Here is a 17,624-nt window from a genome sequence, read left to right on the forward strand (position 1 = left end):
TCATGTTTTACGAGCAACTGGCTTTGAATATATAAATCTTAGTATTCCTAATGACATGAAGATAATGTGGTGGTGGTGACGCTGAGAGCTGTTTTTGTACTGGTAGCTTTACGCATAAGTGATGTTTTAATGTCCTTTTTGGTGGGGAGGAGAACGATTGCTGATAAACTGGTTATGGTTTCCTCTGGGTACGTCTAGACTACAAGCCTCTTTCAAAAGAGAGCATCAAGACTGCAACCACTTCTTTTGAAAAGAGAGCACCCAGGCAGTCTGAATGCTCTCTTTCAAAAAAGCCGTTTGCATTCAATAACGCCTTTTTTTGAAAGAGCACTTTAGAAAAAAAGCATTATTTCTCATAAAATGAGGTTTTCCGTGGTTGAAAAAACTGCTGCGTTCTTTCGATTTAATTTCAAAAGAATGCGGCAGCAGTCTAGACGCAGGTTAAGTTTTTTTGAAAAAAGGCAACTTTTTTCAAAAAAACCCCCCTATAGTCTAGACACACCCTGGCTGTGTCTAGACTTCATCCCTTTTTCGTAAAAGGGATGCAAATTAGACATATCGCAATTGCAAATGAAGTGGGGATTTAAATCCCCCCTGCTTCATTAGCATAAAAATGTCTGCCGCTTTTTTCCGGCTCGGAGCTTTGTTGGAAAAAAGCGCCAGTCTAGACGCGGCTCTTTCGGAAAAGGCTTTATTTTCCGAAAGATCCACGTCTAGACTGGTGCTTTTTTCCGGCAAAGCTCCAAGCCGGAAAAAAGTGGCAGCCATTATTATGCTAATGAAGCAGGGGGGATTTAAATCTCTGCTTCATTTGCAATTGCAATATGTCTAATTTGCATCCCTTTTATGAAAAAAGGGATGCAGTCTAGACATAGCCCCTCTGTATCCCAATGCCTGTGGTAGGAGACACTAATTTCTCTATTGCATATTTGCCAATGATATGTGGATTATTATATTATATATTTTAGAGAGCTTGTTTTTCCATTTGATCAAGAGCTCTTCCTAAATGGTAAGAGCTAGGACTACCAAATTCAGAATACAGCTCTCTCGTATCATACTTTAAAATAACATAAAGGTTTGGTTGAATCAAGAAAATGGGATGTGCCTGGAATGGGATTGCTTCTCAGAAAACCAAAGAGAAAAGAGATGGAATCACCATATCAAGTACAGTCCTCAAAACTGGCATAACTGAACAAATGTTGAAAGAGACTGAACCAAGATGAGCCAGAAAAATAGGATGAACCTGCAAATAGCATTACCTCTCAATAAACCTTACAACGAAAATTCAGAAATGTGGAGTAATGTTTTGTTTTGGCACAGCTAAATCAATGCTTAAGGTTTCAAAACTAGAAGAAAATTGTATTGGAAACCAAATTGACTATAGCCCTTTTACTTAATACATAGCAAGTAAGTGTTTATAAGGATGAAGAAAAAAATACACTTGATGGAATTCCCATTTAAAACAATTTACTCAAAAAAATTCAGTGGAAAAAAATTAGCAATCCCTTTTTTAAGAAATCTGGAATAAGAATTAACTTAGCTGTATTTAAAAAAAATACAAGCATTTAAATAAAGCATGCCATTTTCCTTTAATTAATAAACAAAAACAAAAACAAAAACAAAACAAAAAAAACACCCTTGTGTTACAGACTCAAGCAATGCTAGGTGCATCTGCTAGTGGTTATTTAATTGATGATTAATATAATACCTAGAATCCTCAATATATCCAAAATGTGTAACTGCTAAATATGCACTTTTTAACAGCCTAGCATTCAATAACTGCCTGGACATTTGTGAGGTGTCAATGAGGTCAGGAACCTTATAAATCAAATAATCAGAGTTGGAAGACACCTCAGGAGGTCATTGAGTCCAATCCTCTGCTAAAACCAGGACCATTCCCAACTAAATCATCCCAGCCAGGGATTTGTCAAGCTGGGACTTAAGAACCTCTAGAGATGGAGATTTCACCACTTCCATTAGTAACCCATTCCAGTGCTTCACCACCTTCCTAAGTGAAATAGTTTTCCTGATATGCAACCTAGACCTCCCCCACTGCAACTTGAGACATTGCTCCTCGTTCTGTCATCTGTCACCACCAAGAACAGCCCCTCTCCATCCTCGTTTGATGCAATACTCCAGGTATGTCACAACCACCATCTTCCCCATGTTCACAGAGCCAGTTACCTCATCACAGAAGTTTGGTCAGGAATGACTTCCCCTTGGTGAATCCATGTTGACTAGTCCCGATCACTTCTCTCTTCAAGTGCTTCAAATGAATTCCCCTCCATGATTTTTCTGGAGACTGTGAGGCTGACTGGTCTATATTCTCCAGATTATTCTCTTGTCTGTTTTTAAAAGATGGGCACCACATTGGCATTTTTCCAATAGTCTGGGCCTCCCCCAATCTCCACAAGTTTTCAAAGATAATGGCTAAAGGCTCTGCAATCACATCAGCCAACTCCCTTAGCACTCTGGGATGCATTAGATCCGGCCTATAGATTTCTCTATATTCAGTTTTTCTAAACAGTTCTTAACCTGTTTTTTCTCCACTGAGAGCTGCTGACCTCCTCCCCATACTGTGCTGAGTCTTTACTATAATAGATGGTGGCATGAGAAAAAGTGAAGGTACGGATTTTATTTTCTTTGATTTTGGTTTCAGATAAATATATGGTGGCATTAACTACCATCATAACTCCCATATTTCACCCTGCAATACACATAACTGCCATGTGAAAATTGGTCAGCAGTTTCAAGAAAACTATTTTAATCAAGTTTAAGAGTTTCAATTTCTTTCTATTAAAAAGACTATCAAATACTGTTTTATACATATACAAAACATAAATGAAAAATGTCAGTCATTTTGGGCTCATTCTCAGATTTATGTATAACAAACCCCCAAATCAAAATCCTGTATCTGTCAATACTGCATCATTCGCATTACAAGAAAGTGTTGTGATGATATTGGTTAACCTTGAATAAAGCACAGAACTATAAAACTGAAATGCTTTAGTTTTTTCCACCATAGATATTTAAATTTAAAAATTCTGATGTAGCCACTCTCATTTATACACACTGATAGCTTTATTCATAGGTGGCAATCCTTACAGCATTGCAACATGTTCTGCAGCCAGGTACGTCCCTTACTTAAATTTCCTTAGCGCCCCATCGCATCCAGAAATCCTCTTTATGTAAACAGATGACACTATAGTAGTTCATATTGCTTTGCTGTTGGAACTAATCACAACATGCACTTTGTTCCCAACATCTGTGTTTTCTTAAGGATCAGCTGTTATTCTGGATAATTACACCTGTCAAAATAGAAAATCTTAGTGGAAAACCTTTAAACTTTTCTACAATAATGTAAAAAAAATTTACCACAAAAAGGAAAATGTAATGGAAACTATCAGAAATAATTACTGCCTAATTATTTTAGTGACAGTATTAGGATGGCAGAAATAGAAGCTGCCCCCATGAATATCACACACATACAAAATCCGCCAATTAAATGGGGAATAAAACCCCATTATAGAGTTCCAACATTGGCCTCATAAATAGATACAGACAAGCCACATCTTTTTTCTTCCATTCTGAGACTTTACTGTAATAGATGGTGGCATAGGAACAACTTTGGTCTTTTGCTGCATCCTGAATATTCTCTCTTTATGGTTTTGATTTTTGATGGGTAGTAGACAATTATCTTGAACTGTCTATCCACATTTAAAGTTCACAGTCAATAAAGCCCATCCACATATTATAATGGTTAGGATTCTACTTGAAATATTCTTCTTGAAATTTTGATAAACAGATTTGATAAACAATGTGGATCATCCTGTGACCTTTTAATTTTTTTCAGTGTCTATCTACATTTTTTGCTGATTAAGCAGATGTTGGAAAAAAGCCCAACCATTTGCTACCAATACCATAATTTTGAGTGACATAATTCTGCTATTCTGTAATTACTAGTGGTAGTACTGAAGTGATCATTGTTAGAACATGTTGCCACCTAGCTGCTAATATTTCTTAGTGAGTCAATATCCTGCTCTCTGCTGCACTACCTGGCTTCAGAAAGATGATTGAAATTAGAGCACTAAGATTGTACAGCCTTCTTTAAAAAAAAAATCAGATATTTAGGACGCGATTATGGTTTATGGGATAAGGCAGAGGAAGGAAAGTTATGAGACTCTCTCCCAAGTTCACTCATATAATTCTCTCCCAAATAAATTCTTCAAAGTCAATGGAGGAACATAGGATGCAATTCTGGCCTCAGTGAAGTCAATGTGAGCTTTGCCACTACTTCAAAAGAATGAAGATTTCACCAATGACGTAATGGTTTTTGGTAGTCCTATCACTGATGAAAAGTAATAAGAGATGAAGTACCTTCTGGCAAGATTTTTCTCCACAGAATCATAGAATCATGGAACCATAAAGCTGGAAGAGACCTCAGAAGGTCATCAAGTCCAGTCCCCTGCCCTAGGCAGGACCAATCCCAACTAAATCAACCCGGCCAGGGCTTTGTCAAGCCAAGACTTAAACACCTCTAGGGATGGAGACTCCACCACTTTCCTAGGTAACACATTCCAGTGCTTCACTACCCTCCTAGTGAAATAGTTTTTCCTAATATCCAACCTGGACCTCTCCCACCTCAACTTGAGACCATTGCTCCTTGTTCTGCCATCTGTCACTACTGAGAACAGCCTCTCTCCATCCTCTTTGGAACCTCCCTTCAGGAACTTGAAGGCTGCTATCAAATCCCCCCTCACTCTTCGCTTCTGCAGACTAAACAGACCCAACTCCCTCAGCCTCTCCTCATAAGTCATATGCTCCAGCCCCCTAATCATTTTGGTTGCCCTCCACTGGACCCTCTCCACTGCGTCCGCATCCTTTTTGTATTTGTGGCCCAGAACTGGACACAATACTCCAGATGTGGCCTCACCAAAGCTGAATAAAGGGGAATAATGACATCTCTGGATCTGCTGGCAATGCTCCTCTTAATACAACCTAATATGCCATTAGCTTTCTTGGCTACAAGGGCACACTGTTCACTCATATCCAGCTTCTCATCCACTGTAACCCCCAGGTCCTTTTCTGCAGAACTACTACTTAGCTGGTTGGTCCCCAGCCTGTAACAATGCTTGGGATTCTTCCGTCCCAAGTGCAGGACTTTGCACTTGTCCTTGTTGAACCTCATCAGATTTCTTGTGGCCCAATCCTCCAATTTGTCTAGGTCACTCTGGACTCTATCTCTGCCCTCAAGCGTATTTACCTCTCCTCCTAGCTTAGAGTCATCTGCAAACTTGCTGAGGGAGCAATCCATCCCCTCATCCAGGTCATTGATAAAGATATTGAACAAAACCGATCCTAGAACCGAACCTTGGGGCACTCCACTAGAAACCGACCGCCATCCTGACATCGAGCCGTTGATCACTACCCGCTGGGCTCGTCCTTTTCAATCATCCAGGATTTCTCCCGACCTCCACGACTTTTCAAAGATAATGGCCAAAGGCTCCTCAATGACATTTGCCAACTCCCTCAGTACCCTCGGATGCATTAAGTCCGGACTCATGGATTTGTGTACGTTTAGCTTTTCTAAATAGTTCCTAACCTCTTCTTTACCCACCAAGGGCTGTCCATCTTCATCCCATCTTGCGACACTTAGCGCATTAGTCCAGGAGCCCACCTTGTCCGTGAATACAGAGGCAAAGAAAGCATTAAGTACTTCAGGTTTCCCCACATCATCTGTCACTAGATTACCTCCTTCATCCAGTAGGGGCCGCACACCCTCTCTGATCACTTTCTTCTTGTTAACATGCCTGTAGAATCCTTTCTTGTTATCCTTCACATCCTTAGCCAGTCGCAATTCCATTTGCGCTTTCGCCTTTCTGATAACCCTCCGGCATTCTCAAGCTATACATTTAAACCCCTCCCTGATCATTAGTCAAAGTTTCCACTTTTTGTAAGCTTCCTTTTTGTGCTTAAGTTCACCAAGAATTTCTCTGGTAAGCCAATCTGGTCTCCTACCATGTTTACCTCTCTTGCTATGCATCAGGATGGTTTCTTTCTGTGCCTTCAATAAGGCTTCTTTAAAATACTGCCAGCTGTCCTGGACTCCTTTCCCCTTCATGTTAGCATCCCAGGGGACTCTCCCCATCAGATCTCTGAGGGAGTCAAAATCTGCTTTTTTGAAGTCCAAGGTGTATATTTTACTACTCTCTTTTCTTCCTTTGGTCAGGATCCTGAAATCTACCATCTCATGATCACTGCTTCCCAGGTTGTCACCCACCTCTACTTCCCCTATTAGTTCCTACCTGTTTGTGAGCAGAAGGTCAAGCTGCGCACGGCCCCTGGTTGGATCCTTCAGCACTTGTACTAAGAAGTTATCCCCAACATTCTCCAAAAGCTCAGAATACAGTAAGAAAGCCCCAATAACACCACACGCTTCCCTCAAGAGTCCTGTATCTGCTTCTCCTTTACCTGGAGAACTCCCTCTCTAAACTCCCTGCTAGCACTCACCTGTTCGCAAGCACCTCTTGAAGAAGAGATGGAGGGTGATGCTGATTCTTACTTAAGGGGAAAACTGGGGTGTAAAGTCCCTCTAAATGAGAATATGATCATAACCCCAGCCCAGAAAAGTCAGCTGCAGATTGACTTCCCATCTACTGAAGCACAGACTTGGTAAAGGGCAAGGGGTCATTTTCTCAAGCCTGAATCCTTGTGACTTGCTGGATTTAAAGAAGTGATTATACTCCAAATCATCTTTCAACATTTCACATTACGTATTTGTCTTAATTATTCTTTTAAAAAATTAAACAATAACCATTCTACATTTACTCCATAGATAGTCTACAACAAAACAATTAAATCAAAATTATTGTCTCCTTATTGTCTCAGGGACATATTTTTAATGAAAAAAAGAAAGCATATACAAACACTCAGAATGACAACATGCAAATAAATAGCTATGGCTGAGATCACAAATGTCAAGAGCCCTCACGCTGCTAAAGCTGGGAACAGTTTTTTGGGGGAACAGGTCAGTACAGTATCCATTGTTGTAAGATTAAGTTGTCTGTTGCGGAGGGAAAACCTGAACAAGACACAAATAATTGAATCCGGAATAAAATAATAAAAAAATAAATTGGTACATTAAATTTACATTTCTGAATTTGAATGAGATAAAACAATATAGGTTTGATATCTGCCTTGTTCTATTGATGTACATAAATAAAGTTCTCATTGGAGGTTATGTTCTGCGTATGCAAGCACAGGCATGCATACCCTCTTACTTAGCCTTTGACAAGTCAACATTTGCTAGCTTGCTCCATGGTTATTTCCTGTTCTAAGTAAAGGGGAAACTCCTCTCTTAGATTTCACTGTATAATAGAAGTTGGCAAATATTGACTGGAGTACATCTCCCGTACAGGCACTAACAAAACAAAAAACAAACAAACAAAAAAAACCCCATTAACACCCAATCTTGTCCTAGAAACCTAGGGTAAGATGTAGCCAAAATACCATCTTTCTAATATGTTAGTGGGAAGACAATGAAGAACCAGCCAAAGGAGACATTATATCCTCATGTGAACCATGCACACATGAGTAACCCACACAGTTTCAGAAAGGGTGGAAAGCAATGGCTGTTGCTAGTGAGACTACACAGAGAACAAATCTGTTTATCCTAAATTCAATGGGGCACTTAAACAGTGTTCTGCTTTGTCTCCTCTCTTTGATACCTGGAGCAGCATCCCAGCTATGAGAGCCTTTGGGCTTTTAGCAGCACATAAGGATTGAAGATTTAATTCCTTTGCTGTTCCAGGGAAAGCACAACTGTTTTACTTTTGCTTTCTTTGCTCTTTAGCATTGCAACCTTTTTAAATTTGAGAGATTTTAATATGATATATTACAGCTTCAGTAACATTAATAACGACAAGGTAGTTTAGTATTTTAATCTTAGAAATCCAAGAAACTATTGGACATTCATTTTTTTCTTGTTTTGGTTGTTAAAATCAGAGTATGTATATAGTACAAAATTAAGATGAAAGACTCTCAGTAGTTGGCACAGTTTACAACTATTGTTTAAAATTTTCTCTGATGGCATAAAATTTGGCCTCTGAGCATGAGCTGAATTGAGATTTCTACAGTGTAATTGTTCCCTGCTTCGTCTTTCTTCAGATCCCAATCAAGAGAGAGGGAGAGAACATTTCAAAATTAATTTATAGCTCCTTTTTCTATTCTGATCTTCCTGTTATTACTATGCAGCTTTTTAAAACAAGTACCACGCAAGATCCTCTACACCAAACACAATAACTTACCAGTATAATGGGGGGAAAAGGGAACCATAAACTTATACACATTGGGAAACAAGTTTGGAAAATGTAATTTTAAAGTAATTCTAGTGCTTTTAGTATTATTTTAGGACTCCTTTGTTAAATTCTTATCAGCTGGGGTAAAAATTACAGTATGTCAAGCTAAACCATTGAATTTTCTTTTATAGACTTGCACTGCTATTATAACAACAGAACTACAGGTAACATTGTAATGCAATTATTTTTCTATACTCCAATTTTTAGGTCAATACCTGAAGTCAGAATGAACAGAAAAGATAAAACAAAGTAAATCAATCCTAATGAACATTTGTTTTGCACAATATATTTTAGATTAGTTGCCATTTCTTGTATGACTGCTACATAACAAAATTGTTCAGATATATATTATATTTCAGAAACCAAGATTTATACACACCAAAATACACATTTCAGAATTCTGTTATCAATCATGGTATAAAACATGAATGCATCACTAATTTCCAGAATTGATGGCACACTCATTTTCTTTGACAGGCTTTCTGTTGACTCCAGATCAGAGAGAAGAATAATCCTCATTGTTCATTTATTTACCTCAGAATTACCTTGCTTTTACTGGTGCCAGGTTTTTATATATTGTAATATGTACAAATCAAGCCAATCAATAACATGACTGTGCTGAATATTGAATATTTTAGCAGTCTGACTTTCCATTTATCCATTCTGAGAATATAACTTAATATATTATTATATATGAATGGAATAGAAAGATTTTAAAAATACTAGTCCTTTGCTTCATTTGGTTTTAACTATTCTTTCCCAGACAAACTACAAGGTCAAATCAGCTGCATACAGGAAAACTGCTCTGCTTTTGCTCATCCCCATTCACATAAATACAGGATACCCAAGTGATTATGCTTAGTGTTGCTTCTTATTGCCAGAACTATGCAGAATTTTAAAGTTTTTGGTAAGATGGTGTGAGTAGGAGATGACCAAAATGTATTAGTCTGGGAACAGCTTCCAGAGAAACAAACAAGACCCCTAAGTAAGCTATAGGCAGATTCTGAAGCAATCTGCCAAATAAAAGTAAAGCTATACACAGAGTTTTGCTGGAAAAATGTATTATTTTTTCACTTGACCCAATTCAGCTGGTGTTCTCTTGAAAAACCTATATTCTGAAAACCTGTATTATTGATTTTAACATATGTATATTTCCAAGGCATGAATTTTCATGGAAACGGATATAAAACAATCAGCCTTCCCTTTCAGAACTTAACTAAAACTGGAATATGAAATGCTTGTTTCCTTGAGCTATGTGCTCTGCATTCTAATATTACTCATGTCTCTCAGCAGCACTGGCCTGTAGGTTGGCTCCAAGCTTTCCATGTATTCTAAATAATCACTCACTCGAAATCTATGGAGTGCTTCTTCCTGCACAAATACACACAAAAAAAATTATTAGCCATGAAAAAAGATATGCTATTACAATCTAATGAATTTTAGACTTCTGAAGTACCTTTTTTTATTTAGCTTGTCACTGCCTTGGTGTTTTATGGTACAAACAGATACTTTATTACCCTTTGTTTAAGAGAGAAAAATCAGCACACTCATGTTCAGACAGCTCTTCCTAATTACAAATTTACTAACAAATGGCTTTTTCAGATTGAACTCATTTCTTCACTCTTAAGAGACCATGCCATTTGATGATTTCAAGGAATACCAAATAAGCCTTAAATAGCACATGACAAGTTACAAAACAATCTTTTTTCAAAGTATATACTAGCTCTGGAAGCTCTAAGCTTGTTAATGTGCTAGGTAAAATGAATAGGTTCCCATTACATTGATCCACTCTGTTTGCTTACAGCCAGCCAGGAGAGTAGCCTTAGTTATATATTTTAAAATACAATTATAAACACTGATCTTCAAAGTACAGTTTTTTAAAAGCAGGCTAAGATACTTTTGCTTCATCATCATGAACAACAAGGAATATTCTATAAAACCCTCGATTTCATGTCCATATTTAATGGGGGGTGGGTGGGTGAAAGCATGCCTGAAAAAAGAGATAATCAGGCCAAATCCTTCCATGGGACTGACAAGGTAGATTAGGTAGAAAGATGTTGGCAGATGTATCCTCTGCAAAAGAAACTGAGAGTAGAGCTGGACTGAACAGAGAAAACAAGAAAAAAACCCTCTCTGGTTTGATACTCCTTTGAGCAGGGAAACCTGCACGTTGACCATCTGCTGAGTAGTTACTGCTAAGGGAGTATATGCTATAAAAAGCACTTGGGAGCTAGACAGTGCTCTTCGGCATGTAGAATACAGGCTGATGCATTAGCTGGGCATCTCCCTTAAATAACAGTTAGCTAAGCCTTGGGTGACCAGATGTCCTGATAATTTAGAATTTTGTCTTATCTAGGTGCCTGTTATCTTCAAGCTCTCTGTCCTGATTTTTCATACTTGCCATTTAGTCACTGTAGTTGAGTCTATGCTTACCAAATGAAAGTCTGCACATCTCTGTTTGAATGAGGCTCTGAGGATGTCCTTATCCTTTTCCTCTCATCTTCACAAGTGCAAACTAGGGCACAGTTTTGTCCTATTTTGTGGAATCTTATTCCACATATATGGAATGGGAGAAGATTATTAGGCACTGGAGGAAAAAGAGGCTGTTGTAGGAGGAGTTTAATTCCCTGCTTCAGGCAGCCAAAATTGATCAAATGTGTGTATGCTCTATACTGTATATCTGATAGAAACCAAACAGAACAATTGCATTTATTATTAATTATTCAAGTACTTATTTCAGCTACCCTTAAAACCATCTGCAAAACTGTTTGGAATCGCACTGCATATTTTATACAAGGGAGAATAAAAAGTGATTTAAAGTATATGTAAGTATTTGTAATGAAGTATATTCGAAGTATATTTGACTTCTGAAATAAAATGGTTCTTCACTTAATTACAGTTTTACATTTCCAAATAGGAGCCCACATTAATTCCCTAAAATGAAGAAAAAAATGTGCCTGATATATTGCCTCTCTAGACCTACACTGTAGAATTTCTTTGTTGCATGACAAGACCCATGAAGCAGCCTAAAATAGTCTGTTTGGAGGTGCACACATATCAATACAAAGAACCAACATATTAATAAAAACTGTCCAACTATGATTACAACAGGCCCCATCCCTGTAACCATTCCCAGTTCCCCTGTTTAATTTAAATTTAAATTTCACCAAAGATTCAGAAAAGGTTGGACAGTAAATGTGGATTTGGAGAGGTAGCAGGCTAGAGTACCCAGACACTCATGTGGATGCATGGAAATAGGAAAAGTACAAGGAGCTTTGCCCCAGACCCTACACAAGGGCTAGGGAGTTGCACATAAGGAAGCACCACAAGACTTGTTGACTGTAGTAGTCCCAGAGCTAAGAGACGAGATATAGCCTTTCCCACCAATACACTGGCCAGTGGATCATCTAGACCCCGAGAAAAGAAAATTCTGTCCTACCATAAGGGAAAGTGTAACATGCACAATCCCCAAATGCTCCTTGGAGCTCTGGCCTGGATTTTGCTTTCAATACTCTACCCAAATGATCTTCAACCTTTTTAAGCACGAGATCACTTTTTTGAATTTAAATGGAATCCAGGATCTACTTCAAACCCAAATACCCTTGCCCCGCCTCCTTTGTACCCCTTCTCTAAATCCACTCCATCCTCCCTCCCTCGTCCATACTTCCTCCCTTTAATCAGGCAGGGGCAGAGGGTTGGGGTGCAGGCTCTGGTCTTGGGTTAAGGGATTTGGAGTGTGAGGGGCTCTGAGCTGAGCCTGGGGCAGGGAGTTAGGGTACAAAAGGGGGTTGAGGATACAGGCTCTGTAAGAGTATTTGAGTCGAGGGGGAGCGGGGGCTCAGGGCTAGGGCATGGGCTTGGGGTGCAGGAGTGGTTTATAACTGGGGAAGGGGTTCAGGATGCAGGCGCCAGCTGGACACTGCTTATTCATATAAGCAGAGGGTAGCACAGGGCCTTAATCTGCACAGAATACAGTCTCATAGACTCATAGACTCCAAGGTCAGAAGGGACCATTATGATCATCTAGTCTGACCCCCTGCACAGTGCAGGCCACAAAATCTCATCCACCCCTCCTAGAATAATCCTCTCACCTATATCTCAGATATTGAAGCCTTCAAATACTTTGAAGACCCCAAGATGCAGAGATCCTCTAGCTGTGATCTGTACCCCATGCTACAGAGGAAGGCGAAAAACCTCCAGGGCCTCTGCCAATCTACCCTGGAGGAAAATTCCTTCCCAACCCCAAATATGGCGATCAGCTAAACCCTGAGCATGTGGACAAGACTCATCAGCCAGACACCAGAAAGTTCTCTATAGTAACTCCTATCATCCCTCATCAGTCAATCATATTTGTTTCTTATTTTTTAATAAAATCTTTAATTGCCAGTTAGTACTGACATGCAAACTCCCTCCATCCCAAGCCCTGTTGTGCCCCCCTCTGTTCTGTGGAGATAGGCTACAGGGTGGGACAGGGGCAACCTGACATCAGCACCCCCTTCTTTCCCTTCCCTTCCCTGCATAGCAAGTAGAGGTGGGGGGGGGGGGCAGCCCCAAGGCAAAGGGCAGAAGGTGTGCAGCAGTCGGGGCAGGGACAGCTGACGTGCCTGCATTTGATAGATTCTTGGCCAAACCAATCAGGATCATCTGTCAAAGGCTCAAAGATCTACCAGTAGATCCCAATCTACTGGTTGGTGACCACTGCTCTATCCCTTTCAAAGCTCACAACTTCAAAATTCTCTCAATGCCTACAGTTGTACATAACTTCTGGAGAATTCCAGTTCTTAAGTACACTTTATTTCTTCTGGAAGTACTCCAATGTAGGAAGGTTATCAAATAGAAGCCATTCCCAAGGGAGGGATGAGGACTGTTTAATTCAAGAAGGCTGTCTCCTCCCTCTAAAAATGAAAATCTAATTTAGCTTCAAAATCAGAGAGCAGGACTGAGTAAAAGTGTAACTGTAACTTGATATAGTGATTTGGAGCCTTATAAACTCAGACATACAGCGACTGCCAATAAAATCAGCATTTATCACAAATTACTATAAACTGGTACCTTATAAGGTATGTCTACACTACCACCCTAGTTCGAACTAGGGTGGTTAATGTAGTCAATCGAAGTTGCAAATGAAGCCCCGGGTTTAAATATCCCGGGCTTCATTTGCATCTAGCCGGGCACCGCCATTTTTAAATCCCCGGTAGTTCGGACTCCATGTCCGCGGCTACACGCGGCACGAAGTAGGTAGTTCGAATTAGGCTTTCTAATTCGAACTACTGTTACTCCTCGTGGAACGAGGTGTACCGGTAGTTCTAATTACAAAGCCTAATTCGAACTACCTACTCCGTGCCGCATGTAGCAGCAAGCACGGAGTCCGAACTAACGGGGATTTAAAAATGGCGGCACCTGGCAAGATGCAAATGAAGCCCGGGATATTTAAATCCCGGGCTTCATTTGCAACTTCGATTGACTACATTAACCACCCTAGTTCGAACTAGGGTGGTAGCGTAGATGTACCCTTAGCTACTTGGGTTACATCCTCATCTTAATATGGGCAATAACCTCAGCATCTCAGATAACAATGTGCGATAAATTCTTGAAAAACATCGACCTTCTAACAGAATAAACCTTATGTGAATATATTGTGGAGACAAGGCTTGTAGAGAACTATTCCTCTGACAGAACAGACTCTAAATATATCTATTTTAAGGATACATATTAGAGCCCTTCTACATAATAATTTCAGTCTTTTCTGGATTGAGGTACTTAGATCTCAATTCAAACCTCTCTGTTGGATAGACTCTTTCAGCGATGCTCCTAGTTGACCTCAAGTAGACAGATAAATGAAGTCTTATGCCCCATGAGATATAAAATGTAAATTGGCCATAAAGGCCCAGACCGGACAAACTTGTTCCCCATATGCTTGGGGAAGATTTGGGAGGACAATTCTTGCACATGTAAAGAAACTGGAGCCCCTGAACCATGGGAAGTAGGAGCTGAGTAGGGAAGAGACTGATAAATATGAATGGGCTAGGTGTTGGGTTGCACCTGAAGATTAGAAGATCTTTGCAATAAAGGCTCTGATTCAACAGAGGTGATTTTGGATGGATTAAGCAGACAGAGGCTGTGTCCAGACTCCATGCCTCCGTCGACGGAGGCATGTAGATTAGCCAGCTCGGAAGAGGGAAATGAAGCCGCGATTAAAATAATCGCGGCTTCATTTAAATTTAAATGGCTGCCCCGATCTGCCGATCAGCTGTTTGTCGGCAGATCGGGAGAGTCTGGACGCGATGCCCCGACAAAGAAGCCTTTCTTCATCGACACAGGTAAACCTGGTTTCACGAGGCTTACCTGTGTCGATGAAGAAAGGCTTCTTTGTCGGGGCATCGCGTCCAGACTCCCCCGATCTGCCGACAAACAGCTGATCGGCAGATCGGGGCAGCCATTTAAATTTAAATGAAGCCGCGATTATTTTAATCGCGGCTTCATTTCCCTCTTCCGAGCTGGCTAATCTACATGCCTCCGTCGACGGAGGCATGGAGTCTGGACACAGCCATACTGTCTTGGACCTGAGCAACTATGATTTGACTCTCAGATCTGAAAGCATAAGTAGAAGCTAGAGAATCATTCCATTTTGGTTAGTGTTAGATCAAAGGATTACCTGTGACTTCTCAAGAAAACTATGTGATCTCAGTGACAAACCCACAAATGGTGAATAGTGTCATCAAAGGCATCAAAAGCAAAACTTCGTCCCAAGCCTATCAGAGACATTGGCAAACTATGTAAAATAGTGGCTAAGTCCTAAATAATTAATAAAACTGAAGGCACTTAACCACCTCACACTCTAAGCCACATCTGCAAATAGAAGATATTTCTTCAAATTTCTGTTTGCTTGGATTTAGAGATCTTCTTAAAGAAAATTTCAGACTGAAGCGGCGTCTCAAATGCCACTTCTGTTTGAGTAAAGACTCTAGGTCTCTTTTACTAATCTATCATAGTGGTGGTAAGTATTTACGTTGGGACCTAAAAAAGGTTAATAAAACCAAGGGTTTTTTTTTTCCTTTTTTTTTCATTTATTGCTGTGACAGCGTCTGATGATTCTAGCTTTTTTGATACAGAAGAGAGGGTTACTCGCCTTGTGCAGTAACGAAGATTCTTGAAGATGGTTGTTCCTATGTATGCTCCGTATTATGTGTCTGGGTGCTGCTGCACGCCTAGTCAGAGATTTTTGGTAGCAGTGCCCTCTGGTAGGCTGCACACACGGAGCAGACGGCACATGCAGTGCTGCTACTACACGTCTTCTCTGCCTCAGAAGGAGAAACATGCAAGTCCAAAGCAGAGGGGAGGAAAGTGGTGCACACACTGGGACAACCATCTCAAAGAACCTCCGGTTACTGCACAAGATGAATAAACCCCTGTTCTTCTTTGAGGAGTGTCCCTGTGAGTGCTTCACCTTATGTGACTATGGAGCAATACCCATGATTGGAGGTGGATGCTTCGGCTAGTCACCATACTGCACAACAGTGATCCAGTGTGCCCAAATTGAGTACCCTGAGACAGGTAAGTACCAAGAGCATAATGTCTAGCAAATGTGCAAGTGGAGGACCATGTTGCAGATCTACAGAAGTCCATGAGAGGAATGCTATGCAGGTGGGCTGTAGAAGCTACCATGGCCTTCATAGAGTGTGCTAGTCTGATATAGTGTGCTAGTCTCATAGAGTAGGCTAGTCTGGTACAGTCCTCTATCCAGCTGGATAGCCTCTGGGTACAGATTGGCATCCCCAATGATCTCTCTATGGTAGAGACAAATAACCTGTTTGACTTGCAAATCTGTTTAGTTTTGTCCAAATAAACAGCAATTGCCCTGCAGACATCGAGCATATGCCATGCAGCTTCTTTATTATCGGTATGAGGCATTGGAAAGAAGACAGATAAATTTATGGGTTCATTACAGTGAAACGCAGTAGGGACCTTTGGGAGGACTTTGGATGAGTATGGAGAACAACTTTGTTTTTATGAAATACTGTGAAAGGACAGTCTGCCATGAGAGCACCGATTTCACTCACCCTCCTGGCCAATGTCATGGCCACTAGTAATGCCACCTTCACAGAGAGGGTGGAGCATGCAGCATGTTGCCATGGGCTCAAATGGCTTTCAAGTGAGAGCCCAAAGCACTAAATTGAGATCCCAGCCTTGGTCAGGAGACCTGACAAGCAGATAAGTGTTCTGTATGCCTCTGAGGAAGCACTTGGACACTGGGTGAATGAAAAGAGAATTGTTGTTGATGGGCCAATGAAGGGCTATGATGGATGCCAGGTGGTCCTTTAGAGAGATAAAAGAGAGGCTGACTCCTTTAGTTCTAGAATGTCAGACAGTGGTACAGTGGATGGGTTTAATTTTTTTTGTTCTGACCACAGTGAGAGAAACGCCATTCTTTGAGCTGTCTGGAGTTTGCACTTGGACAGATTTATCTGTAAGCCAATGGCTTGAAATAGAGCACTGCTCAGCGAGACTGCATTGTGTACCTCTTGACTTGTGCTTGCTCTTATCAGGCAGTTGTAGAGGGAAGGAACTATCAAGATACCCTGTCTGCAGAGATGTTCAACTGCCAGCACCTTTGAGAAGACCCTCAGAGCTGTGGAGCGTCTGAATGGGAGCACTGTGTATTGGAAATGTGCACTGCCAACTGCAATTCTGAGGTATTTACAATGCGCTGGGTGAATGAATACATGAAAATATGCATCCTGGAGGCTGAGAGTCAACAATCAATCCTCTTTGTTATAGTGGGAATTATAGTGGCCAGGGTGACCATCTTGAACTGATATGATTGTATGTATCTGTTGAGCTTCCTAAGATTGAGAATTAGTTTCCATCCCTCCGACTGTTTCGATGTGAGGAAGTAGTGGGAGTACAACCCTTTCCTCCTGTAGCATTGCAGGATGGGTTCTATAGCCCCCAGATGGAGGAGTTCGTCAATTTTCTGAAGGAGGATACTCTGGTGAGATGGATCCCTGAAGAGGGACTGGAAAGGTCGAAATGAGGGGTAGAAGAAAAGGGAATACAGTATTTGCTCTTCATATTGTCCAGTATCCATCTGTTGGTTGTTAATGATGGAAAGGTGCTAGATGTTGACAGAATAGTTGGTAGAACGGAGGTTGCCTTAAACAGAGACGTTACCAGACACTCTCCACCTGACCTTTAAAATGAATGTCTCGAAGTTGATGGTTATGAGTTAGAAGGCTGGTCAGGGGTTTGTCTCCATGTGGTTGGCAT

At 40.6% G+C, this 17,624-nt stretch overlaps 1 protein-coding gene across 5 annotated transcripts in view; it reads right to left on the minus strand.

Moving 5' to 3' along the window:
• Positions 1–1,567: 1,567 nt before the first annotated feature.
• Positions 1,568–17,624, minus strand: part of TBC1D32 (TBC1 domain family member 32) — a 210,858-nt gene continuing 194,801 nt past the window's right edge. For 2 of the 5 annotated variants that reach the window (XM_014577940.4, XM_075924061.2), the window contains exon 35: positions 1,570–9,728. In XM_014577940.4, the coding sequence (XP_014433426.3) occupies positions 9,609–9,728 (120 nt within the window). In that variant the 3' untranslated portion in view covers positions 1,570–9,608. Of the gene's footprint in view, positions 9,729–17,624 lie in introns of all 5 variants that reach the window. The other 3 variants (XM_014577943.4, XM_075924062.2, XM_075924063.2) reach the window with 3 other exon arrangements.

Source organism: Pelodiscus sinensis, chromosome 3 (genome assembly GCF_052426305.1).
Source record: "Pelodiscus sinensis isolate ZL-2025 chromosome 3, ASM5242630v1, whole genome shotgun sequence".
NCBI classification, from domain to species: Eukaryota; Metazoa; Chordata; order Testudines; family Trionychidae; genus Pelodiscus; species Pelodiscus sinensis.